The following is a 27,988-nucleotide window of genomic DNA, read 5'->3' as shown; positions in this document are numbered from 1 at the left end:
CTGCATTGGGAGCACGGAGTCTTATCCACTGCACCACCAGGGAGGTCCCAATATGGTCAGTTTTTAACTTTTTATCTATTCTAATGGGTATGTGGTGGTATCTGTGTGGCTTTTAATTTCCTTTCCCTGATGACTAGTGACATCAAGTATTTTTTCATGACCTTATTGGCCATTATATATATATATATATATATATATATATATATATATATATATGTCTTCTTTTTGTCAAGTGTATGTTCAAATCTTTTGCCCATTATTGTTTTGTTTTCTTATTATTGAGTGTGTGTATGTCTGTGTGTATATTCTGGATATAAGTCCTTTGTTTGATGTATGTATTGTGAATATTTTTTCCCAGTATCTGGCTTGCCTCTTCTTTTTCTCAATGGTGTATTTTAAGCATTAAAAGAAAAAAAAGCTTGCTGGAGTTTTGTTTGTGTTATACCTATAGATTTGGGGAGAATTATCACATTAACAATATTGAATCATGCTATATTTCTGTATTAGGTATTCTTTAATTTCTCTCAACTCTGTAATTTCCACGTAGAGGAATTTAATTAGATTTATTTATAAATATTTTATATTTTAGTGCTATTGTAAATAGACTTGTTTTTTGAGTTTCTTTTTTTTAAACGTTTTTTTTTAAATTTTCTATTTATTTATTTATTTATTTATGGCTGTGTTGGGTCTTCGTTTCTGTGCGAGGGCTTTCTCTAGTTGTGGCAAGCGGGGGCCACTCTTCATCGCGGTGCGCGGGCCTTTCACTATCGCGGCCTCTCTTGTTGCGGAGCACAGGCTCCAGACGCGCAGGCTCAGTAATTGTGGCTCACGGGCCGAGTGGCTCACGGGCCGAGTTGCTCCGCAGCATGTGGGATCTTCCCAGACCAGGGCCCGAACCCTGCATTGGCAGGCAGATTCTCAACCACTGCGCCACCAGGAAACCCTTGAGTTTCATTTTTCAATCATTTACTGTTGGTATATAAGGATGCAGTTGATTTTCTGTTAACCCTATATCCTGTGACCTTGCTAAATTCACCCGTTGGTTCTAATATTTGTTTTTTAGGTTCTCTGGGATTTTCTACATTAATAATCATATCATCTACAAATAGGGATTTTTTTTATCTTAATGCCTTCCATTTATTTTTCTTTCTTTTTGCAGTGGCTAGGACCTCCAGTACCATGTTGAATATAAGTGATGATAGTGGCATCCTTGCCTTGTTCCCATCCTAAGAAAGAACAATTCAGTCCTTCACCATTAATAATGATGCTAGCTATAGGTGTTTTATAGATGGCCTTTATTCATTTGAGGAAGTGCTTTACTATTTCTAATTTTCTGAAAATTTTAATTATGAATGGACATTGGATTTTGTCACGTGCTCCTTCTACATTTATTGAAATGACTGTATAGATTTTCTCCTTTACCCTGTTAATATGGTGAATTACATTGGTTGATTTTGGATGTTAAATTAACCTTGCATTCTGGAATAAACCCTACTTAGCCTTCAAGTATGACTCTTTTTATATACTGTTTTATTTGGTAATGTTTTGTTAAGGATTTTTGCCTTTATATTTCTGAAGGATATTGATCTGTGATTTTCTTTTTTATAATATATTTTTCCTGTTTTGGTATTAAGGCTATACTAGCCTTATAAAATGAGCTAGGGCATAGAAAGGCTTAACTAGAATCTTAGAGGCCTAGTTGATTAAACATGTTTTTTCCCACCAAAATTTATGACAAGAGTGACTTTTTCTTAATAAAAGATTCATTCGACTTACTCTATTGCACTTATTCTACATGAAGGCCGCATTGTTTGATATTCCCGTTATTTGATATGTCCCCCAGAATCTCTGATCCCAGTATCTACTATCTATTCAGTCATTCATTCATTCAACATATATTTATTGAACATCTAAAGAGATAAGTCAGTCTAATGGCTTAGATTCCAGATGCTAGAGCAGGAATGCCTGGGTTCAAATCCTGGCTTTATCACTTTCTAGTTGTACGACTGCAAACAAAGTACTTACCATCTTTGTGCCATCTGTAAATGGGGATGATAAAAAGAGTACTTTCCCGATAGAATTGTTGTATTGAATAATTAATATTATAAAGTACTGAGAACAGTGCTTGGCACACACTAAGTGCTATATAATTTTTTATAATTTTTTTATTACAATTGTAATCATTACTATATACCCAGTGCCTCTACTGCTACTTCTCCTTTCTTTCTTGCATTCAGTTTCTTCCATTCACTAAAATGTTCTGAGAGGGCATTTCCTCTAGAAGGCCCCACTCATAATCAGCATACATTACTGGGAACTTTGGTTAGTCTATCAGATATACTGCTTGACATCTTTGTTTTTTTCATGGGATGAGAAACAAAACAGGGAAGTTTTAATGTGGGACCATTGAGTAAAAATAGGAAGAGCATTAGACTGGGAATAGGGAAACCTAGGTTCTAGTACTTGCCCTGCCATTTTTCTCTTGTCCTTTGTGTGATATTGGACAACTCTTTTTAACCGTTCTAATTTTCTATTGACTCATCTTCAAAATTAGTTGGTTGGCCTAGAACAGTAGTTTTCAAATGTTTATTATTTATTTTATATCAGTGGAAACTTTTCTTCACATAAATATTAGGTAGGAGTTCAAAATATAAACATGGAGTTGCTCCTTTGGTTAAAAAGAAGATGAGGCACTTCCTGAGGCACCTCTTAGTTAAGCACTGGGCCACAGGCATTGAAACCACAGAATTTAATCAGTGTTGTGTTGGTAAATCAGTTCTCCTAGAACCAATGAGCCCTGATTAGTCATTTTCCTACCATGGCCAACTTTCAAGGGTTAAAATTTGCCATACTTTTCTGTGTGCAACCACTCTTTAGGAGCAAAACCAGTCCATTAGCCCAGGTCAGTCAGTTACAATAGCTACCTAGCAAAGAGCAAGTCTCTGAGGGTTATGCTAGAGATAAGTAAGGTTTCAGAGAAAAATAAGGGCACGAGATAAGAATAAAAAGAAATAGAATGAGACACTTTCTGGAGAAGGCAAGCTCAGGTAGGTATCATAAACACACAAAGGCATCATGAATTTCCAGGGAACTGGAGTGTGTTGGCAGTAGGGGAAGAAACATGGAAAGGGAAGAAGGAAAAGGAGTAGCAGACAAACTTGTTTCACAGTGTCACCGTTTTGCTTAGAAATGGCCTTTTTTTAACCAGTGGAGGGAAATGGAATCAAGGGTATCCCACAAAAGATGCAACACTCACATGTTTTTCTACTTGAGTTTGGAATAATTTTTTATCTTCATTTGAATATATGTCTGTATCTCAATAGAGAACTATATCTCAATAAAGCTGTTTTTTTAAGTCTTGTACACCAATGTTCACAGCTGTATTATTTGTAATAGCCAAAAAGTGGAAGTAACCCAAATATCCATCAGCTGAAGAATGGATAAACAAAAATTGGTATATCTATACAATAAAATATTATGCAGCCATAAAAATGGAATGAACTACTGATACATGCTATACTACATAGATGAACCTACCTCAAAAACATTATGGTAAGTGAAAGAAGCTAGACACAAAAAGCTGCATACTGTGATCCTGTTTATGTGCAATGTCCAGAACAGGCAGATCCGTAGAGACACAAAATTGATAAAAAGATGATAAAAAGTTATTCCAAACTCAAGTAGAAAAACATGTGAGTGTTGCATCTTTTGTGGGATACCCTTGATTCTATTTCCCTCCACTGGTTAAAAAAGGCCACAGGGTGTGGGTAGGAGGGAATTGGGAGTGGCTATTAACAAGTATGGGGTTTCTTTTGGGGGATGATGGAAATGTTCTGATTAAACAGTGGAGATGGTTACACAATATTGTGAGTATATTAGAAATCACTGTATTTACACTTTAAAATGGTGTATTTTTATGTTAACTTATCTCAATTAAAAATTGCCCACAAAAGGCTATACAGGAGTAAAGCCTGGTGAATGGTGGTCCTGGAAAAAAAAAAGAACACGTGGACAGTTAAGTCAAGAGAACCAAAAGAGTGGTTTCCTAGAAGCTTGGGGAGGAGTTTTAAGGATAGAGTAGTCAAAATCATCCAAACAATTTCCCTTGTGCTGATTCCATTCTCACCAGGCGTCCTTTTTATTATAATTTGGCTTCTCACGTACATTTCCTTTTGAAAGAAAATTTGCTGACCAGAGTTTTCCAGTCTTCTTGGCTGTTACATTTTTCCTGAAAAAAGAATAAATTGGATTGGAATTTTGGTTTGTTTTATAAACAATTTCTGGTCCTCCCTCTGAGGCAGATTGACTCTCCCTCCTCCTGATTTTAGTTCAGATGTGCAGGCTCATGACACTATACACAGAATTTGAGAGAAATTTTATTACTCAAGGGACCCCCCCACGGAAAGCAGGGGGGGCCAAAATGGTTAGGACTGTCTTGAGAGAGAGGCAGAGGGAGTGCGTTGGGCCTTTATAGTCTTTAGGCAGGGGACTGGGGGAAAGCACTCCCTCATTAGCTATTGGTTTGCAAGTTTTAAACTTCCCACCTGTACCAAAGGAGGAGTCAGGCTGGAGAGTTGCGAGTTTGAAATTTCCCACGAGGGTGAAGGCGCCAGGACTGTAAATTTGCTAGTTTTAAGTTTGCTACTGACAACATGGAAGAGGGAGCTGGGCTTTCTTATCAGCCTGTCCAGAAGTGGGGAGCAATCTATGAATACTTTAAGATTTTTGAACTTTAAACTTTCCATGTTTGTTATTTTGATTATTCTCTGTCTATCAGGGCCAGTAGCAAAGAGCAGTATAGGTGAGAAAGAAGAAACTAGCTCAAATAGAAGAATTGGTAGAGTTCAGTGGCTGATTGAACTTACATGTGTGTTAAGGAACTACTGAGGCAAGATTTTAAGTCTTGAGAGGAGGAACACTAGTGCCATAGACCTTGTGAGGAAAGTTGGGAGAGAAAATTTTCTATACTGTTTATTACACATGGTTTAGAATATGTTTGTGCAAGCAGTATCTTGCAAGTGTTTTTCTTGTAAATGTATTTTTTTCTTAACATTTTAATAACTATTATAGACGACTATATGACCGGGTTAGGAATAACAGAGATGCAACCAAAATCATATTTTTAAAAACACATTTAGTAAAATTAACCAATTATTTAAAATAACCTGATTTTATTCCTTTTACTCATCTGATTTATGTCTTCACCTCTTGCGTACAGTATTTTTTTTTTTAATTGGTGCTTCTAGCCTTTAAACACTGGGAGGACCCAGAATTCACGTTTCCATGTGCTCACATTTCATGTGTAGCCCTGATTTCGGGATTGCAACACGGGCTAGACAGTGGTCTGGCCGAGGAGATAGGCATCAGCCCAGACCCTCGCCCTGACCCGCGGAATGTGGCCCACAGCCCACCACCCGCAGGCAGAGCACCGCTGCCTTCGAGAATGTGTAAGGCCGCGCACATGTCGGCGCCCGCCCTCCCTGGTCAGTTAGAAAAGAAACCCGGATGTTTGGGGGGCGGGGGAGAAGCTGGCGTCTACCCATGAATCAGCGCGCGTAGCTATATATTTCTGCCCTCTTCTGAGGCACTCATTCCGTGCTGAGAGTCGCCCCAGGCTGTGGCTGTGGCCGCCGCCTAGTGTTTTCACGCTCCTCCCTTTCCTCCTCCTCTTTCTCCTCCTCCGAGTTCCAGTCAGGCCGACCTGCTCCGCTCCCGGTAAGTGCCCCCCGCCCCCGCCTGCGCCGCGCGGAAGCAGGCAGGGGCTCTCCCGCGAGGCTATGGCCACCGTACTCTGAGGGCAGCTGAGGTGGCCCGGCCGTGAGGACTACAGGTCGAGGGTCTGGATGCTGGCGTGCGTCGCCAGGATGGCCCAGGGCGCGGGGGAGGGGACGGACTTGGCGGCGCGGTGGCGGGTGGGCCACCATCTTGCACCAGCCGGGCGGGGGGAGGCATCTCGGAAAGGTAGTTGGTTGGTGGCAGCGTTTGGCGTTTGGCGGCCTGAGGGCCGGGGCCGCCCGGGTTGCCACTGCTGCCTCCTCACCTTCCGGGGCCTATGTGTCGGTTGGTCCCAGCCTGGTTTTGGCTTTTCTTTCTGGAGGCAACTCCCTTTGGTCTTTTGTATATATGATGCCGATGTTTGGCGAGACCCGCCCATCCCCACGGCTCTTCAGTCATGGGAATAGAGACCAGAGAGGGTTCCGAACTTTCTGGCCTCAGGGCCTCTTGGGCCCCTCCTTTCTGTCCTGATTCCACCCCCCCCCCCCCCACACACACCCAGGTTACTGGTCATTCAGTGCTCACACCCTTGTTCTTGCCACAGGGACTTCGCTCCTCCGTCATAGAAATCGTGCTCCATTCCGTTATTGTCTAGAGGAGAAGAGCCCTGAGGAGAAACGTGGAGTTAGAGACACAGTTTTTTAACAGTGATCTTTGCAGGTTTTACTTTGAGACGGAAAAAATTATCTCATTCTGAGGTTTTATCCTTCTCTAGACACGGAGGGAGTTCCTCTTAACTTATGTCAAGTTTTAATGCTTTTTTTAAAAAGGAGAAATCAGAGGAGAAAATGTCAAGTGAACCAGCTTCTACAAGCACAGGGGGTCTACATCCAAGGAATTCTCTTTGTTTGCAAAGATTTTTTAATCTGTGAACTTATATTTTGCTTTTATTATTTTCAGGTTTGAACTGTGATTTTTAATGTCTTTTAGTGCCATTAAACATAAAATTAAAACAAACAAGTAGAGTTTTAACTACAGAAGTCTGGTCTTAGCATTTGTGATGTGTCTTGCTTTGGGGGGGTTACAGTGAAAACTCAAACTGTCTCCTTAAGCAGAAACTTTACTAAGCCTATGAAGACACTGAGTTGCTTATAAAATTAAGGCTGTGTGCCCTTGATGTTTTAACATTTGTACAAGTCCCACTGCAGTTGTATCTTGCATTTGTATATTTCATGGCTATCACCTCTTTTGAGGTGGGCTGTGGGGTGTTGAAAGAACTGTTTAGGTGAGGAAACAGCCTCAAGGAGGAGACTTTACCGAGGTCATGTGGCTAGGAGTGATAGAACCAATTCTCGAACCTAGGTCTTCTGACTCCTCACCCAATGCTCAGTTCACTATATTATGATTCATTTTTTATGAGAGTGAGTTGGTCAAGGAGAATAAGCGTGGAGACTCACCTAAAATATATAAGTAACACTTTTCAATTCTCTTTTCCTTTATACTTAAAATATTTAAGACTTCATATCAACACAACATTGTAAATCAACTATACTTCAGTAAAATATTTTTAAAAGATTTCATATCTTTTCAACTTTTTTAGTATTTAAATAATATTGTTATTATTTCCAAGCATGTTGAAAAGTTGAAAAAAGTTCTACGTTGAAGGGGTCCAAATTTCAGCTTCTTCTCTTCAACCCCTTTTCCCCAGTTAAGTTTTCTAGTCCAATCTGATTTTTTCAGCCCAGGGTTTTACTTCTCAGCATCAGCTTTCTTAGTGGAAGAGGAGAGTAAGGGGAAAGGATATATAATTCTGTACCTCCTCTTCTATCCAATTTGTTTTCTTTATTCAAGAGGACGTTTAGAACCATACCCAAATTTTTCTGTTGTTCTTGTTATACCAATTGGACAGGGGCAATACCTAAATGAACAGCAATTTTTGTGAATAGAAAGTAATCCATAGTTTTAGTGACAGATAGGATATTGGAAATTTATATTGAAAATGTGTTTTATTTCAAAAGTGACTTTTCAAAGATCAGAAATATTTGACATATTGACTAATTAAATACGTAGCCCTGAATATTTTTTCTTCTTGCTTCAGAGAAGGACTTAAAATATATATGATTTTCAGTCAGGTTGTTTTAAATAATGACCCCAGAAGACTTGTTTTACTCAGTAATTTGTATCAAACATGTGTCTAGACTTTTTAAATTCATTCATTGCAAAGCAGTTTTCTTTTAAGGAGTGTTTTGGTTTTTTTTTAAATTTTTTATTTATTTATTTATTTATTTATGGCTGTGTTGGGTCTTCGTTTCTGTGCGAGGGCTTTCTCTAGTTGTGGCAAGTGGGGGCCACTCCTCATCACGGTGCGCAGGCCTCTCACTATTGCGGCCTCTCTTGTTGCGGAGCACAGACTCCAGACGCGCAGGCTCAGTAGTTGTGGCGCACGGGCCTAATTGCTCCACGGCATGTGGGCTCTTCCCAGACCAGGGCTCGAACCTGTGTCCCCTGCATTAGCAGGCAGATTCTCAACCACTGCGCCACCAGGGAAGCCCTTAAGGAGTGTTTTTAATAATACTCAGTATATCAGGAAAAGTAGTCATCCCTATGTACCATCTGGGTCCAATAGACAATTTTTATTTCATCTTTTATATTTTAAGTCATTTTAGAAATAATTTACATAAGAATAAAGAAATAGTGAAACCAGTTTTATTAGATATTTAATGTGTTTAGACATGGTGTACTTCTTTGTATATACTTAGAAGAACAAAAAAATACATTGCAGAAGCTGATAAAGGAATCCAGTTGTCTTTTATTAAGACAGATATTAAAGACATTTGCAAAAATGTAAATCATTGTCATTCTTCTCCTTAAATTTTTTGTTTTTGAAATTGGTTATTTTAATTAAAAATATTTATATGGACATGTAATGGGCTTATTATTACTTTAAATAAATTAATATATATTAAATTTTTTCTCAGTTTCAATTTCTAATATGGTAAGTATCAATAGATATAATCCACATAAACAGGAGACTCATTGGGGTCCTCAGTAAGTTGTAAGAATGAAGAGTGGACCTGAGCCCAAAAAAGTTTGAGAACTACTGATCTGGTGTTCTTTATTTGTGACAGTATTTTAACAGTTCTATACATGAACTAGAATTTTGTTTCTTTTTAGTGCTTATATTCATCAACTTGTATGATTTTCAGTAAAGAAGGAAAAGTTGAGCAAAATAATGCAAAGTATTGTGCAGTAATTTTTCATGTGCTTCATTTAACCTTCCAGTAGTGCTGCAAGGAAGGTATTACTGTTTTCATTTTACAGATAGAAAAACTAAGTTCAAAGAGGCCAGTTAAATGTCCTATACGTTTGGCAACCAGAAAGTGGTAGACTTCAAATTCCCACTCAGTTATTCAGCCCCTATGTCCAGTATTCCCATAATTGTGCTCCATGTTTTTACTTGATATTTTCCCAGTGGATCAGTTTTACTCCTATAAAATGTGAATTAATTAAGAATATATACTTCCTGAAGTTACTTTAGGAATTAGGGATTATAGAATATCTTATGAAGGGGACTTCCCTGGTGGCACAGTGGATAAGACTCCGTGCTCCCAATGCAGGGGGCCTGGTTCGACCCCTGGTCAGGGAGCTAGATCTCACATGCATGCCGCAACTAAGAGTTCACGTGCCGCAACTAAAGAGCCCACCTGCCGCCACTAAGAGACGGTGCAACCAAATAAATAAATAATTTTTTTTAAAGAATATCTTATGAAACTTACTAAAACATTTATTATATAGTTTGTCTTTGAAAGGCCAATTATGCATTTGTCTTTTCTCCAGGTTATACCTTTTACATATCAATTACAATAAAAACATCTTATAGATAAAATCTTTACCCTGAATATGATCTAAAAATTACTTTGCAGAAAGTAAATTTTATTAGAGGGGTGGTCCATCCCAAGAGCTAATTTTAAAATGTTTTAAAATATAGACAATCTTTGCAAAGTATTATGCTGATGAATTTTAAATCTTAGCGTCAACTAGCTATTTTCTACATATAGATGAAGTATGAAAGTCAACAGACAAAAGTTGAAAACTTATATTAGGGGGGAAATAGAGTTATTAAAGATCTGCTCAAAATGTACCTGGACTTCATGTGTTCAGGCTTTCAAAAAAATAAAAAATTTCCACAATATAAAAACTTCTTGGACAAAGAAAAGATGATGAGTCTATATTTTTCTTCTAAATTATATGTGATTTGTTCCCAAAACCTGGTTTGAGAGTTTGAATTGTTTAGGTGCCAGTGAAATTGTCTAAGAAACCAAGGTATAATCCAGTGTTTCTTGGATTTGAGTACGGTACCAATTAATTCCTATTATAAGGAAAACATTTTCACAGACACCCTCTTACTTAAAATGTTTAAATATTCTTAGAGTTCTTGTACAGTCATAAAACAAAATAATCAAAACTGCAAAATCAATGCCATTCATATCAACTTTAATACATTGAATAATGTATTTTGGTGAAACAAAGTCACTGACTACTTTTTTTGAGTTTTTCATATCCATGATTCATATCTATCTAAACAGTAGCAAGATTTTTCTGTTTAAACTTTATCAATACCTTCATTTCTCTGGCTAACCATAAATACTGTCATTTTCCTTGCATTTAGTACAAATGCATCATTTAGATATTCCCTCCCTCTGTTCTTTTATTATTAGCCAGCAGCAGTAAAAGTGATAGTACTTGATGACAATGCAGTAGTAAATACAGACAAAAACATGAGTAGTGGTATGATGCAACAGTTCCTCTTCTGAGTATTTATCCAGAGGAAACAAAAACACTAACTCAAAAAGATATCTGCACCCCCACGTTCATTGCAGCATTATTGTAATATAATGTTATAATATTATTGTAATAGCCAAGACATGGGAAAACCTAAGTGTCCATCTTTGGATGAACAAATAAAGAAAATGTGGAATACTATTCAGCCATAAAAAAGAAGGAAATCCTGCCATTTGCGACAACATGGATGGACCTTTAGGGCATTATGCTAAGTCAGACAAAGAAAGACAAATAACATATAATCTCACTGGTATGTGGAATCTTTAAAAACACACACACACACCTCATAGATACAGAGAACAGATTGGTGGTTGGGGGAGAGGGGGGACAAAATTGGGTGAAGGTGGTCAAAAGGTACAAACTTCCAGTTATAAAATAAGTCCTGGGGATGTAATATAGTGTGGTGACTACAGTTAATAAGACTATTGTATATTTGAAAGTTGCTAAGAGAGTAGATCTTAAAAGTTCTCATCACAAGAAAAAAAATTGTAACTATATGTGGTGATGGACGTTAACTAGACTTACTGTGGTGATCATTTTGCAGTATGCACATATATCAAATCATTGTGCTGTACACCTGAAACTAATATAATGTATGTCAGTTATATCTCAGTTTTTAAAAATGTGAGTACTGAAATTATGTGACTGAGCTTAGTTATAAGGTAGTCATTCAGATGATCCTTGGAGAATGCTTATGTTCATTTTTTAGATAGCAAAACAATGTATTGTTTTAGAGCTTTATTGTACCATCTGGAATATAAGTATTTTCCCAGAGGTCTGTTAGTTTCAAAAATGTTGGGGTAATTTGTTGGAAAGTGTATTATTAATCTTGAATGTAAATACCAGAAACTTAACTCAAAGTAGTTTGACCAGAAATGAACAATTATTCCCTCTCTTAACTGAAAAGTTCTAGTAGCTACTTTGCCTCCGAGCATGGCTTAGGTGTTTAAATGGTAGCAAAAGAACCTGAATGTCTCCCTGTCCTACCCTCTTTTTCTCTACTCCATAATCTTATGGTTTTGCTATTCTCTTTGTTGGCGTCTTTCTTAGGTAGTCTTTCTCCACATAGGGACTTCCATCACCACCAGGCTTATATCCTACCAGCTTATTATATGCTTAACAGCTTTATTGAGCTATAATTCACATAACATACAATTCACCCATTCAATGTACAATTCAATGATTTTAGTACATTCACAGTGTTGTGCAACCATCACCACAATCAATTTTAAAACATTTTCGGACTTCCCTGGTGGTGCAGTGGTTAAGAATCTGCCTGCCAATGCAGGGGACACGGGTTCAAGCCCTTGTCCGGGAAGATCCCACATGCCGCGGAGCAGCTAAGCCCGTGCACCACAGCTACTGAGACTGTGCTCTAGAGCCCATGAGCCACAACTACTGAAGCCCAAGCGCCTAGAGCCCGAGCTCTGCAGCAAGAGAAGCCACCGCAGTGAGAAGCCTGCACACCACAACAAAGAGTAGCCCCCGCTCACCGCAACTAGAGAAAGCCCGCGTGCAGCCATAAATAAATAAATAAATAAAAATTTTTTTAAAAACCAAAAAAAACCATTTTAGTCACCCGGTAAAGAAACCCCATACCCATTAGAAGTCCCTCCTTATTTTCCCGCAACCCTCCCAGCCCTAAGCAGCCACTACTCTACTTTCTGCCTTTATGGATTTGCCGTTTCTGGACATTTCATATAAATGAAATCATACAGTATGTGGTCTTTTTGACTGGTTTCTTTCATTTAGTATAATGTTCTCAAGGTCCATCCATCCATTTTGTAGTATATATCAGTACTTCATTCCTTTCTATGACAATATTATTCCATTGTATAGATATATCACATTTTGTTTCTCCATTAATCAGACATTTGGGTTGTTTACTTTTTGCTGTTATCAATAATACTGCTATGAACTTTCATCTACAAGTTTTTGTGTAGACATATGTGTTCAATTCTCTCTTGCTAGGAGTGGAATTGCTGGGTTATATGGTAACTTTAAGTTTGTGAGGAATTGCCAAAGTGTTTTCCACAGTGTCTGCACCATTTTATACTCCTACCAGCAGTGTATGAGGGTTCCAGTTTCTCCATATCCTTGCCAACACTTGTTATTGTCTGTCTTTTTGGTTATAACCATCCTAGTGGGATGGTTATATTTATTGTATCTATTACTTTTTAAAATATTTTGTTTTGTGGTAAAATACATATAACATACAATTTACTATTGTAACTATTTTAATCCTCTAATGTTTTTTTAAAAATTTTTGTAGAATTAACTCTTAAAAGATAGTTGAATTTTAGATGTATAAAAGCTGAAACAAAATATATATATGTAAATTATAATTATTTATACACGCAGTCTCCAAAAACTGATCGGGTTGTGCTGGAAGAGGTCTTTCATTAGTCAGTTACTTGGAATTAGTTACTTGTCAATAGCTGAGGTGGAGAGTTCTTTTCCGCTCATTTTGGTGCCAGCTCTGAGTTGCAGAACCTAGAGACCCTCTGGAGTTGCTCTTACAGGGATTCTAAGATACTTCTTGCATATTTTGCTAGATATTCCATTTCTCTAACAGATGATTTAATGTCCCATGGAATTCCTTGCCTTGCCACCAGAACTGTTAGTTTTGGGGGGCCTCAGCTACCTTATTGGATAGCACAGCTTTAGACTGAAGTTGTGGTTCTAATGGCATCTGAGAGTGTTTATGAATGTACCAATTGAGGCTCCTTGGTGGCTGCTATCAGCCTCAAAAGGTACCGCTGTAGTCATGGGCAGTGGATATGACTTGTTTATATAGACTACTTGAACATTTAGTACCAATTTAGGGTATTTGTACCAATAGATATTGTATATGATCATTTAATAAAAGGATTCTATATGAGTCTCAAATGCTGTACAGTTGTGACTCTTAAAAAATGTTCTGTATTCTTCGTAGCAGTAGGTCCTTAATGCTGAGCAAGAATTGTCATGTATTTATCTACTTGACATATGCATTACCTTAATTCTCATTTAGGGACAAGCAATAACTATTCAAATAATTGAGTTCAGAGGTTTCAATAGCCAAACCTCAGAAATAGGGGAATTTACTTAAGTACAGAATTCACTAGAGATTCTTGTAATAGTAATTCAAACATTTATACCAGTAACTTCTTCTGGAGTTAAAGTCATTTTTTTCCTTTGATCTATTTCAGTCTAAATGATTTGGAATTGGAAAAAGCAAGAAAGCTTGCTTTTGCTACTCTGAGGATAAAGACAAATGTGGAAACTCAGTTAACTCTATTTATCTTAATACTTTAGATTATTGATGTTTAAGTTTTAACTTTTTTAAATAGCTGAAATAGTTTTTTAAGCATGTTTATCTTGTATGTAAAAAAAAATGTATGTGCATGAGAATTCAGAACAGAAATTCCTGTTTTAAAGAAAGCAATTTAAATGCTTTTTTGAAAATGTTTAATATAACAGCTTTTTAAAAAGCCCAAAGAAACATAGACATTAGATTGTAAACTTCTGATGGCAAGGACTATGATTTATTCATCTTAATTTTTTCCCTAGAACTGAGCACATTACATTGAGTACAGAAGGCAATGAGTAATTATTTTTAATGAGTTAATCTATGATAAAATGTATCCAACTAATTTTCTGTTCCTTTCAGTTAGCGTTGATAAACAAAAAAAACCTAAAAATTTCTTTGAATGTGTTTTTTTATAATATTAATTTATTTCTGAAATGTAAGGAACAACAGTTAAAGATTAATGTTAACTTAGCATTTCAAAATTCAGATTTACTAAAGCATGTATTACAGGGTGATTACTCATTTACAGAAGGGTGTCTTTCAAAAACTATTTGTAATTTAATAATTTCAGATTTCTTCAAATAATAAATGCTTATTACATTCAGCATTTTATTTACAAAATTTGCATTCATTCAGGAATGAACCAGTTATGGAAAGTGAGTAGCATGTGTATATCAAACTCAACCGGTAAACTTTTTGTAGAGAAAAATATTTAATGTGTGTACATTTAATTTAACAAATCCACCCTAATAGTAAGTATCTTTATTTTATAGGGCAGAAAACTAAGACCTAACTTGCTACCTTGTCTGGAGTCACATGGTGAGTTTCTGGAGATTGAAATTAGACCCAAAGATTTCTGAATCCCAAGTATCATGTTTCAGTATATTTGGTGTTACTTAAAGTGACTCATAAAATTGATTGATGTCATGTGTTAATGCTTAGGTGACTCTGCAGCTTGATGGACAACAACAACCCTTTTCAACCAAAAAGTAAGTATTGCTGCTGCAAGTGATACTAGTGTACTTGGGTCTTGTACTGATAACCTTGCTTCATGAGAAAAGGTGAGAGAGACAGAGGTGGGCACGTTAAAAAAAACACACAAGAACACTTAAATTTTTTAAAGTAATACCATAGTAAAAAAGAACTACATACAATAAAAATGTCAGTAAAGTAGAAATGAAGTGTTTCTTCCTCATTTCCAGAGATAACTACTATTATCGGTTTGGTATACATAATCACAAACTTTTTTCTATGCATAGACAAAAAAATAAATTATTTCTAAATAAGATCATACTATATATGCTGTTATGTGCCCTTAAAATTTTTTACTCAACCATCTATCTTGAATATATTGACAGTGTCGGTACCCAGTTAAAAAGAATGAGGAAGACCTATGTATCAACATGGCATTAAGACCATGGTATTAACGTAGATATAAATTTCTTTATTATCAGTATACATGGGTCTCTCATTTTTTTAAATTTGGCATTGCCTGACTTTGCCTAGTTCCTTAGCCCTTAGATTACCATATGTTAAGTGCATACTGCATATCTAGTAGACTACTGTGTGTAAAAGGAAATGTAAAGGAAGAAGAAAATATGTTCTTTACTCTCAAGGAGCTTACTTTGGAGTTACACGTGTACAGTTAAGACACGTTAAGAAATAGCAGTTTGAGATTATATATAGTGTATTCTGAATTGCCTGGCATAGGCTGTCAGTGTAGTAAAAGGTGGAAGAAAAACAGGGTCTAATAGTTTATCGAGGAGTTACAATTAAACCAAGAGTTGGGAAGGAGTAGGGAATTAATATTTTGTTGAGTATTGCTTGAAGTTAGATACTTCATACAGCTTTTCCCTAAATCTACATTACCACTTCTATTAGGTAGATATTACACCCATATTTTAGATGAGGAAACAGATTCAAGTAATTTCTCCAGAGTTACATTAGAAATGGTGCAATGAAGATTTGAACTATTCAATTTGATGTCAAGTCCATGCTCTTTCTACTATACTTGAATAATATGGACAGTATAAGGTAAGGAGGAAGGGTATTTTAGATGGAAAAAACAGTACAAAGGAGGGCTCTGAGGGACACAATATGCAAATGCTAAACTATGAATTACACTCTTAATTATTTCACTTAGAGCATGCTGTATATATTTTTTTAAGTAAGGTTTAGAAAAGAGATCAGTTCTTAAAATTGGTTACATTTGGGAGGGTGGAAGATTTTTTTATTTTGTTTTATGTTAGGTGAACTACTAAGCATTAAACAACACTATGCTAAGAAATTATTTGTATAGAAGGGGAAACTACATTTTAAAAATTTGTTAGAAAATAGCACCAATTTATTAAACTGTTTCTTTTGTATGCCATCCCCAAATCATTATATTCACATAGTACCTTTTAATTTTGAGTCAAAAGTAGAAATGACATTGTTTTAATCTAGTAAAATTACCTTTAGAAATTATTTAATTTAAAAGATAAATTTTAGGTATCATTGTCTAATAAAAAAAGGATATTATTGTCTAAGCCAGAACTCTAGAGTTATTATTTTGTTTTGTTTTTATTTTTTTAAAGTTGTTACCCCATCCACATCTCACTCCATATATCTAGTGCCACTTATATCCATCTTCATTGCTATTATTTTAATTTGGGTGCATTTTTAAAAATAATACATAGTTTAAAAAAGACAATCAGAAGTTTATACGTTGCATACCCACAGATTCTTGAAAAGTGAGAGAAGCAAGCAAGAGAGAGGTGTGCGTGTGTTTTGGGCCTACGTACTCCCTGTTTTTTCAAGGCATCCACTTTGAATAGTTTAGCTGTTTTTCTAATAATTAGTTTCATATTTCTAAATTTTTGAAATATGTACTGCTGTCTCTTGAATCATCAGTTTTTGCCATTATCTAATGATTTTTCCATTAAGGAATAGGAGGATTTTAGTTTTCATACACTTAACCACCCCCCTCAAGCACCTCCCAATGTAGTTATATCTCAATTTTTGGTTAAATCATATTTGATGTTTTTATTGTGATGACTATAACAAATATTGTTTGCTGATGAGCATAGTATTGGTACGATGGTAATAATATATTATGGATACATTTCCTTTTTCTTTTTTTTTTATATATCCAGCAGTTTAAATTTTTTGGTTTTTAAAATTTGCTAAATTTTATTAAAATTTATAGCCAAGTCTTCTCACACCCTTCTGTAGCCTCTTAAGTTGATTTTCTATATGGTAAAACTTGTCAGGTAATCTAACAATTTGATTGTTAATCTGTGTGTGTGTGTGTGTGTGTGTGTGTGTGTGGTCTCCTAGAGACATTTCTCCTGGGAGTAATGGTCGTCTCTACTCTGGCTGGTTGCTCTCTAGACCTGTTGAACAGCTATTGTCCTGGGACTTCCCTTTGTCTTTGTATTGTGTGAATGTCATGTTTTCTGCGTTCTGTGTCTTCCTCCTTAAGTCTCATATTTTGATGGGGTCCTAAGAAAGAAAGGGTGAATGGGAGGTAAATTTTGTGTGATGTTGCTGGTCTTTTTTTTTTAAAGATTATGTTTTTATTTATTTATTTATTTTATTCATTATTTATTTTTGGCTGTGTTGGGTCTTTGTTGCTGCGCATGGGCTTTCTCTAGTTATGGAGAGCGGGGGCTACGCTTCGTTGGCAGTGCGCTGGCTTCTCACTGTGGTGGCTTCTCTTGTTGCGGAGCACGGGCTCTAGACGCACTGGCTTCAGTAGTTGTGGCACGCAGTCTCAGTAGTTGTGGCGCACGGGCTTATTTGCTCCGTGGCATGTGGGATCTTCTCGGACCAGGGCTCGAGCCTGTGTCCCCTGCATTGGCAGGCGGATTCTTAACCACTGCACCCCCAGGGAAGTCCCACTGGTCTTTATTCTTGATGAAAGAATATGTAACTTCATGCTTGACGAAAATCTTGGCTGGGTATAGAATTCTAAATTGAAAATTATTTTTACTAAGACTTTTGAAATCATTATTCCAACTTTCTTCTCTCCCTCTCTCTCTCTCTCTCTCAGATTTTAGGATATTCTCTTTATTTCCAGCATTCTGAAATTTCATGATTTGTCCATCTACTGTAGGTTGTTTTCTTGATCATTGTGCTTGGTGCTGGTGGGCCCTTTCAATCTGGAGATTTATGTCCTTTAGAACTGGGAATTTTTCTTGTATTTTTCCTTTGATTATATCCATTTTTTTCTCTGTTCTTTTCTGGGCCTTTATTACGTGAGTTGTACCTTTGAAATTGATTTTATAACAAACTTGTCTTTATTTAGTATATGTATACTTTTTGACTTTTAGTTCCACTTATGGGCTGTTTACTCAACTTTGGCATTTTATTTTTCTTTACTGAATTTTGGCTATTTTATTTTTAATCTTTTTGCTTTGTGAATATTACTTTTTATAACGTTCCTGTCTTATCTCTTTAAAAATGCTAATTACAGTCTCTAATGTTTTCTCTTGTCCTCTGTATTATCTGTGTTTTCTTTAATATCTTTTGGTCCGTTTTATTACTTTGGTCTTTCACATTGGAGATTTTAGTCATATTTCTGGGGCTTATTGGGTGTCTATCCATATTTAAGAATGAGGCACTAAAATGCTTCCTGGTAGTTCTGTGTGATTGGTCAGCACTTGTAGGCTGGTGGTATCCACAGTATGTTCTTTACTTAGTTTCTTCAGGTGAGAAATGCGTAATCTGCTCTGGGATGGAATAAGCCTCACTTAAGTATCCTATTTTCGTTCCAGCATCTCATCCCTGCCTTGTCCTGTGCCTGGTATCCCTGAATCTGGTTCAGTTTTTCTAGCATATCTCCCACCTGTTGCTTCTTATTCTCAGTTTGTCTCCCTTTTGTTAATACAGAAGTTTGTGGGGGGGTTTTCAGATAATAGGTACAGTCCTTTTCATGGATATAATCATATTCTAGTCATAAAACTGAAACTCGGGCTTCCCTGGTGGCGCAGTGGTTGGGAGTCTGCCTGCTAATGCGGGGGACACGGGTTCGAGCCCTGGTCTGGGGGGATCCCACATGCCGTGGAGCAACTGGGCCCGTGAGCCACAACTACTGAGCCTGCGCGTCTGGAGCCTGTGCTCCGCAACAAGAGAGGCCGCGACGGTGAGAGGCCCGCACACCGCGATGAAGAGTGGCCCCCGCTCGCCACAACTGGAGAGAGCCCTCGCACAGAAACAAGGACTCAACACAGGCAAAAATAAATAAATAAATAAGTAAGTAAAAATAATTTTAAAAAAAACCAAACTCACTTTGATTGGATTTGATTGTTCCTAAAATTTATTAGCTGCTGTAAATAACTACTGTCATCCATTATCTATCTAGCTAGATTAATTTTACTAGTTTAGATATTAGAGGTTGAGTTCCAAGTTTCATACTTCTGTTACCATTTACTGACAAATATCAGTTCAGTAATTGCTATCAGGATATTAAAGTACATCTTAACTATCATACTATGTATTGCAAAAAAAAGTATTTAAAAAAATAAAATTTGATTCTCTCTTTTTGAAAATTAGATAATCCCAAAATGGCAGAACTGTTCATGGAATGTGAAGAAGAAGAGCTGGAACCATGGCAGAAGAAAGTAGAAGGAATTCAGGATGAAGATGATGATGAGCTGATCTTTGTTGGAGAGATACAAAGTTCAAAACCAGCCATTTCAAGTAAGCATTCACTTTCAGTGAAGCAAAGTTTTATAAGATGTTGCTTCTAATGGAAAACCTGGGCCTGTCTTATATGTCCTTGTTACTCTATAAGGATCTGGAGGTGATAGAGAGAGAGCATAGAGGTCAGTAAGAATTTGTGAGAATCAGAGGGAGAATGTGGTTGGAGAGTTGAATAAGGAGGTGTGAGAGGTAAAAATATCATATGAGAGAAAAGGAAAATGTTAACTAAATTACCTAAAGGTTAAGATTACCTAACAACATTGTAGGCTTTTTGAGATTAGCAATCATAATTTTATTGGAGCCAAGTTGCCTATTTACTTGTTTATTTGTTAATTTTTCTTTTTTCCCCTTAAGCCCAAATGTACCCGGAAAAGGAAGTGTTGGAATGCTTTGCTTAAAATATCAGACTACTAAATAAGTTTGTGTTAGTCTCTGATGGAGTTTCTTACACCCAGGCAAGTGCCTCATCAGTGTCATCTTGACTCATGGCTACAAAAATAAAAAGGTGCTGGTCTGTGTACCAACATGGCCGGTAGCTTCTGGCCGCACCCATCTTTCAGCAACTCCTGATGACTGTGTATTCATGAAGAATATACAGTGGCCTGATCTTCAGCTACTATATTGGGATGATGCAGGCAGTCAGCACACTTAATCCTTAATCCACACTTTCTAGGAGAATATGTCCAGTACCTTTGTGGATTTCTGGTAGAGTAATTAGACTTGACATTGTTATAATGTTAAAGTGAAAATATTAATGATACTTGTTAAGATGTCCAATCAGAAATGTGTAAAATGCAGAGGAACAACATACTGAGTTTCAGCGGAGAATGAAGAAACAGATTCTTTCTCATTATACTTACTTTTGTTAAGCCAGGAGAATTTACCAAAGAATGTAGCCAGCATACCAGTGTTTTCTTACTTACTATGGCAGTGCATAATAGTGTAGTTTAGAGAAAAGTTTGTAACTTTCTGAAAGCTTAGTTCTTACTTATCTTGACTCTAAACTTAGAATAGCACTTCTATTCAGTTTTATAAAAGGTAGAATAATTTAATTAGTTTAATTCTCGGTATCACTTCCTGTGGCAAATTGAGAGATGCTAAGTGGAGTGCCACTTCAAAGAAGTAGGCATGTTGGCATATTTGCTGCTGATAGAGGAACAGAATATTATATTCTCTTAATGTTTCCTAGTCACTGTGATTATCTTTATACTGAAATATTGCCATATTTCAATATTATTCAAATCATCTTATTGAAAGCATGACAGTTCACATTGGATTTATATCAGTTATAGATGACTAGTACTCAACTAGAATAATATGTATTAGTTTTTTTTAATATCCATTTTTTTAAATTAATTTATTTGTTTATTTATTTTTGGCTGCATTGGGTCTTCATTGCTGCGTGCGGGCTTTCTCTAGTTGCAGCGAGCGGGGGCTACTCTTCATTGCGGTGCGCAGGCTTCTCATTGCAGTGGCTTCTCTTGTTGTGCAGCACGGACTCTAGGCGTGCGGGCTTCAGTAGTTGTGGCACACGGGCTTAGTAGTTGTGGCTCGTGGGCTCTAGAGTGTAGGTTCCATAGTTGTGGTGCACGGGCTTAGTTGCTCCGCGGCATGTGGGATCTTCTAGGATCAGGGCTCGAACCCTTATCCTCTGCATTGGCAGGCGGATTCTTAACCACTGCACCACCAGGGAAGTCCTGTATTAGTTTTAAGTGATTCTGTCAGAAAGAAAATTGACCCCAGTGAAATTTCTTTTCTAAATAACTCAAAATTTAAATGATTTTATTGATGTTTTATGTGTGCGCCATAAAATATTTTAGCATATGGAACATGAGCTAAATATTTAAAAAGAACCACTATAAGAGGGGGGATAAAAACTTGTGTTTGATACACTGCAGTCACCAAAAAGTACTATAGGAATAGCTCTTTAATGGCTTAGGTAAATACTTACCTTGAATTTCTGAACGAAAACAATACCAAGTTGTTTGAATGAGCAGATTTTTCTCCTAGAAGACTTCTGTAGCGCTTAGTCAGAAACCCTACTTCTGTGTGACCCTTTACTTTATAGAATTATTTTATGAGATCTGGTTCTTTTCTACTAGGAGGGGAAAAAGGAAATTTTCTGATGTCTTAATGGGATTTTTTTGTCTGCTTTGTATCTTCTTCTGATGAGCAATTTTCCAAATTTTCATTTGATTTCTCAATAACCTAGAAGTTATGGGTTCACATGGGTATAAGAGTGAGCAATATTAAACTGATCCAGAAGGTCATGTCAGGCTCAAATTGACTTTTGGTGTAGTAAGTAGATATGAGATACTTTTGTAAACTCTAGATTCAATTTAGTCTGCAGTCTCTGATGGTATCCCTTTCAGAAGTCAAGAGTAATGGTACAGATAATCCATCAGCTTGCCCATAATGAAACTTCCAGGCTTTTAGGGGTGTGAATGTGGCATGGAGATTGGGGAAGGGCTTGATTTCCAGTCACAGTAACCCAAGTCTATATACAACCCTGTCACCATTAAGAGAAAAAAATATACTTCAACTATTGGTTATATATGGATATATTTTTGGAAAGTTTTTTCTATTATCTTAATATATATTTCATTCAAATAAAAATTTTTTAAATAAATATAATTTTTACAGATATTTTGAACAGAGGTAATCCCAGCTCATCTTCAAAGGAAATAGAGATTGAGACAGTCAGTCAAGGTATAGTATTATTGTATTATTTTAATTTTAAAGTGAAATATTTTGACAAAATTGGTTGTATAGAGAAATATTCAATATTTGTGTAATTTTAAAATACAGATGTTACTGATGATTTCACGCCTACAAGTGAACACTACAAAGACCCGACATCAGATCCAGTGGCTGCCTTGCCTAGATTTCATCCTGAATCTAAATCTTCACGTAGCCCTGCTATTGTTCAGGACATGTCTAAACCTGTAAGTGTTTCTAAAACTACAGAATTAGATCAGGGACACAGTGGATATTATAATACCCAGTCAGAATTGTGGACTGTCATAGCTAGTCACCATCCCAGTAGAAACATAATCACTATCAGAAAATGTCACCATCTTCAAGGTGAGAGAGTGGCATGGACATATATACACTACCAAACGTAAAATAGCTAGCTAGTGGGAAGCAGCCGCAGAGCACAGGAAATCAGCTCGGTGCTTTGTGACCACCTAGAGGGGTGGGATAGGGAGGGTGGGAGGGAGGGAGATGCAAGAGGGAAGAGATATGGGGACATATGTATATGTATAACTGATTCACTTTGTTATAAAGCAGAAACTGACACACCATTGTAAAGCAATTATACTCTAATAAAGATGTTAAAAAAAGGAGCGTGGGAAAGTGGAAGGGCTATTATAAACAAAGAGTCTGTGATTGGGAGATTGGGATTGACACATATATACCATTTTTTTTAACATCTTTATTAGAGTAGAAAAAAAGAAAAAAAAAGGAAAAAGAAAATGTCACCATCTTTATGATGGCTCAGCCAATACCCAGAATAATAGCTGTAGGAACTAACTATCCAACCTGTCAATAAATCAGGTAATATGCTTAAATTAAATAGGTGTAATATTGAAAACTATGCTATCTAAAGGTGAGTAAAAAAGTATAATCAGTAATGAATATTGCATAATGGCAAAATTCTTAAGACAGTAAACTGAACCAGGTATTCTTAATTGGGAAGATTTTTCCAAGGTCATTATTGCTGTTTATTTTGAAAACATGCTTTCATAGTTTAGTTTTTAAAACTTTTAACAGAAATAATAGATAATGATAATATTTAACATTTGTTAGTCTGTCAACATGGGTAAGTCTTAGTTCTAGATGCTATATATAAATTAATCTCTTTTAATTCTTATGACTTTCTTATGAGGTAAGCGTAGTTATTTCCCCCATTTTGTAGTTGAGGAAACTGAGGCTCAGAGAGTCTAAATGATTCACTCAAGGCCACACAGCTGGTAATGATGGATCTGGGATTTCAATCCAGGTTAGCCCAGAGTTTTTAAAATATGCACATACACACATCCATACACACATTTAAGTATGTGCTTTTAAAAATAGAAGCATTGCCTTGGAGCAGTGGTGTATTTCACAGACCATTGGGGTTCCCTGAGACTCTCAGTAGTCTGTGAGGTCAAAACCATTGTCATACTAACCCTAAGACGTTTGCCCTTTTCACTCTGTTAACATTTGCACTAGTGGTACAAAGGCAATGGAGGATGAAACTGCTGGTGCCTTAATATGAGTCAAGGCAGTGCCACCCAACTAACTGTACTAGTAGTTTTTGTATTGGTGGCCACCAAACACTCACAGTAGAAAAATTTCACTTTCACTTAAGAATATTCTTGAAGAAGTAATAAATTGTTTCTAATTTTATTAACTTTCAACCCTTGAATACACTTGTTTTTAAATATTCTGTGTGACGAAATGGGTAGTATGCATCATAAAGCATTTCTGTATCTGCAGTATAAAGTTTTTCTTGAGGAAAAGCACTTGTGAGATTGAACTGCAAGCTGAACTAGCTGGCTTTTTTTAAATAGAATGCCATTTTTACTTGAAAGGATGACTGACAAAGCACCATGGAGTAATTATTTATTGCTGCTTAACAATAGTACCACAAACTTAGAAGCTTAAAGCAATATATACTTATTATTTCATGGTTTCTGTGACTCTGGAGTCAGGGTATGGCTTAACTGGGTCCTCTGCTGGGCCAGGCTGCAATCAAGGTGTCAGGCAGAGCTGCAGTATCAGTTAATACTGCTCCCAAGCTCACATTGTTGTTGGCAGTATCCAGTTCTTTGTGGGTTGTCAGACTGAAGGTGTCAGTTCTTGCTGCTGTCAGCTGGAGACCGTCCTCAGTTCCTTGCCGTGTGGGCCTTCCTAACATGGCTTGCTTGCTTCCTCAAAGCCAGCAAGGGAAAGATGGCCTATGTAACATAATCATGTACATCCTGTCACTTTTGCCATATTCTCTTGGTTAAAAGCAATCACAGGTGCCGTCCACACTCAAGGGGAGATTATACAAGTGTAAATATCAGCAGGAAATTATGGGGGCCACCTTTAGAGTCTATCTGCCACACACAGTTTTTCAGTACTCAGAAATATACAAAGCATGCCTATCATGGAAGAAAACTGATACTATTCTTGCCAATGATAAAATTTGAGCTTTCAAGCAAAAAATTCAATTTTGGAAAACCTATATCTGTATTCTGAAATTATTATCAATCATAATATGAGCCCTGGACTAATAGTCCAAGAAACCTGGATTGAAAATGAGACTTGAATGCTGATTCTGTCTTTGTTCCTAAGTAGAGCATTGTCACAACCTCTGTGGGCCTCACTTTCTTCATTTCTAAAATGAGAACCTTTACCCAGACCACTGGCTCTCAAACTTGGATTCTCTAAGTATCCACAGGCTGTTCTTAATGTTTTTATAAACTTAATAGGTGCACCTGATGATTGCAGGCTACAAGAAATGCAAAAATTATTTGATTTTAGCTGGAATCAGATTAACTCAGTGGTTTTCTCATACTGTAATAAGCTGTTTGGCATTTAGGAAAAACAAACCAGGGAATTCCCTGGCAGTCCAGTGGTTAGGACTCGGCGCTTTCACTGCGGTGGGCCCAGGTTCAATCCCTGGTCGGGGAACTAAGATCCCACAAGCCATGCGGTGAGGCCAAAAAAAGGGGGGGAAAAAGAGGGGGGGAAAAAAAGGAAAAACAAACCAAAAAAACAATAAAGGAAATATCATTATTTAAATACAGATAGATGAAAATCATTCCTATGTTGGACCCAGGGAAGAAGAATAATAAGGAGGAGGGATATCTTTCGTGTTAGGAAAGTTAGAAACTAGAGCTCATCCAAACTCAGAATTTTGTTTCTGTGGGCATGGTTGTTTAATCAAAGTTACTCAATCAGGTTCCCAATCCTAGGGAGTTTTTTAAAAATAGAGATTTTTGTCAGTTGGTCTTGGGTGAGACCTGGGCATAATAGATTAAAACAGAAAGATCTCCAGGTGATTCTGTTATGCAGCCACAGTTGAGGATGACATATATTCTCAAATGAATTGAGAATCCTATGTTAGGGAATTTTCTCTGAAATTCTAAACTTTTTAAGTTTAAGAATTCTCTTTAACCTCAATAACTCTTTTCGGCAGGCAGGGACATAATTATTATTATCCGTTTTAAAGTAAGTGTGATATAGCTTAAGGCACAGGCTTCGTAATAAGGCCGACCTTTGTTCTAATTCCAGCTTCATCATCAGTAACAAGCTGGGTTGTACTGGGAACCTTACTTAACCATACTTAACTTTAGCTTACCTATTTATAAAATGGGAGATCATATTAGGTCTTCATTAGTACTGCTGTGACAACTTCTTAATAGAATACATGTAGTACAGATCTTCTTTGACTTATGATGGGGTTACATCCTGATAAACACATCGTAAGTTGAAAATATCATAAGTTAAAAATGCATTTAATACACTTAACCTACCAAACATCATAACTTAGCCTAGCCTATGTTAAACGTGCTCAGAACACTTACATTAGCCTGTAGTTGGGCAAAATCATCTAATACAAAGCCTATGTTATAATAACGTGTTGAATATCTCATGTAATTTATTGAATACTGTACTGAAAGTGAAAAACAGAATGGTTGTAAGTATATTGATTGCTTACCCTCGTGATCACGTGGCTGACTGGGAGCTGTGGCTTGCTGCCACTGCCCAGTATCGAACCATATATCACTAGCCTGAGAAAAGATCAAAATTCGAAGTATGGTTTCTGCTGAATGCGTATGGCTTTCACAACATCGTAATGTGGAAAATCGTAAGTTGAACCATCATAAGTCTGGGACCATGTGTACCGTGAAAGAGGCAAGTACATTTTAAATAGACAATAGTTGGTGGCTATTATTTCAGTTGCAAAGGAATAACTTGAATCTCATAAGTGACTTACCCAAGGTTCCATAGTTAAATAAATGGACAAGTCTTCCGAATCCCAGTCTATCACCTTTTGTACCTTACCATTGTATTTGGTATCTTTCTGAACTACTTTATGAGATATTAAAAAATCCCAATTGGAGAATTATTTTAACAAGTTATTTGTTTAATAATGTATCTGCTCTCTGAAACGGTGGTACTTAATTGACCAGAGTTATCACCTAGGAAAGGATTTAAAGTGTTAAGTTTGTTTGGAGGAACTTCTGTTAAAGAACTATTTGGGGAATTGCTAGTGAATATTTTCCATTTTTAAGTGCAAATATTTGGAGAAAATATTTACCTCGTAGTTAGATTGTGCTTGGTTACAATTAAGTCATATAGCTATTATTGATTTTATATAATACATGGTGTAAGGCTCAAATGCAGAAATCTGCCTGTTATGCCTCAAATTCTAGGAATAGAATGGTTTGTGTCACTTCGATATCTGTCTCCATAACTTCTTAACAAGTCTCTGTCAACAGAAAACTTAGTAGCAAAGTAAAATTCTTAATACCTGATTGTCTCTCAACTTGTAAGCACAAAACATGCAAGCAGGATCCTTATATTCCCATGATAAAGGTAATATGTATGGGGTTTGGTGCGGAGCAGGGCAGGGGTTGAAAAGAAACGGAAGAGAATTTTGTTTTCTGCAGATGGTTAGTATGGTATATAGAGTATATCAATCAGGACTATATTTTATACACAGATGTCTGGTCCTCTTTTTTTCACTGAACTTTATATTAGAAACATTTCTTTGTCATTGGCTGTTTCTGAAAAACTTAATGTTGCATGATAGTCTATGACTTAATTTATTTAACCATTCCACCATTGTTGGACATACAGGTTTTAAATTTTTGCTATTATAAATAATTCTCCATTAAATATTTTCATTTCCTTAGCATAAGTTCTTGGAAATGGACTATTTAGAATAATTGGATCAAAGGATACGAACTTTTTAAAGCCCTTGATAGATACTCCCAAAATTTTCTTGCAGAAAAGTTGTACCAAAATATAACCTCTACTTTGCTAGTAATATTATCATTATTTTTAAATGTTAACTGTTTATTTAAAACTAACTTTAGATTTTCAGAAAAATTACAAAAATAATCCAGAGAGTTCTCATGTACCCTTTACCTAGTAGATGCTGATTTTGACAGCAAGTAATAAATATCTTTGTGTTTTATAACTTATTAGTAATTGAATCATTAAGGTTATCTTTATAGTATTGACATACAGTTAAATTTACCTTTATAAAACTTTGTAAAACAAAATAATTGTAACTTATTACAGGATTTTACAAAGAATTCATCACAAGATGAATTGGATTATTCTTCAGATTCAGTGTTCGACTTGATCCAGGTTACAATACCACTATCCCAAGATGGATCAACAGCTTATATAGAAGGTTTGGTTTGGCAGTTTTTATAAATATAATAAAAAGAGACTTGATGAATATAC

The 27,988-nt window shown here is 36.4% G+C and overlaps 1 protein-coding gene across 1 annotated transcript in view; it reads left to right on the top strand.

The window, feature by feature from the left end:
* The first annotated feature begins 5,608 nt into the window (after positions 1–5,608).
* The window catches only part of ZNF280C (zinc finger protein 280C), a 61,781-nt gene continuing 39,401 nt past the window's right edge, over positions 5,609–27,988 (top strand). The window contains exons 1-7 of the mRNA XM_059910127.1: positions 5,609–5,715; positions 14,623–14,668; positions 14,792–14,838; positions 19,385–19,531; positions 22,178–22,243; positions 22,343–22,479; positions 27,821–27,935. Of these exons, the coding sequence (XP_059766110.1) occupies positions 14,808–14,838; positions 19,385–19,531; positions 22,178–22,243; positions 22,343–22,479; positions 27,821–27,935 (496 nt within the window). The 5' untranslated portion in view covers positions 5,609–5,715; positions 14,623–14,668; positions 14,792–14,807. The remainder of the gene's footprint in view (positions 5,716–14,622; positions 14,669–14,791; positions 14,839–19,384; positions 19,532–22,177; positions 22,244–22,342; positions 22,480–27,820; positions 27,936–27,988) is intronic.

Source organism: Balaenoptera ricei, chromosome X (genome assembly GCF_028023285.1).
Source record: "Balaenoptera ricei isolate mBalRic1 chromosome X, mBalRic1.hap2, whole genome shotgun sequence".
NCBI lineage: Eukaryota > Metazoa > Chordata > Mammalia > Artiodactyla > Balaenopteridae > Balaenoptera > Balaenoptera ricei.
This window is presented reverse-complemented; position numbering and strand designations above follow the sequence as displayed.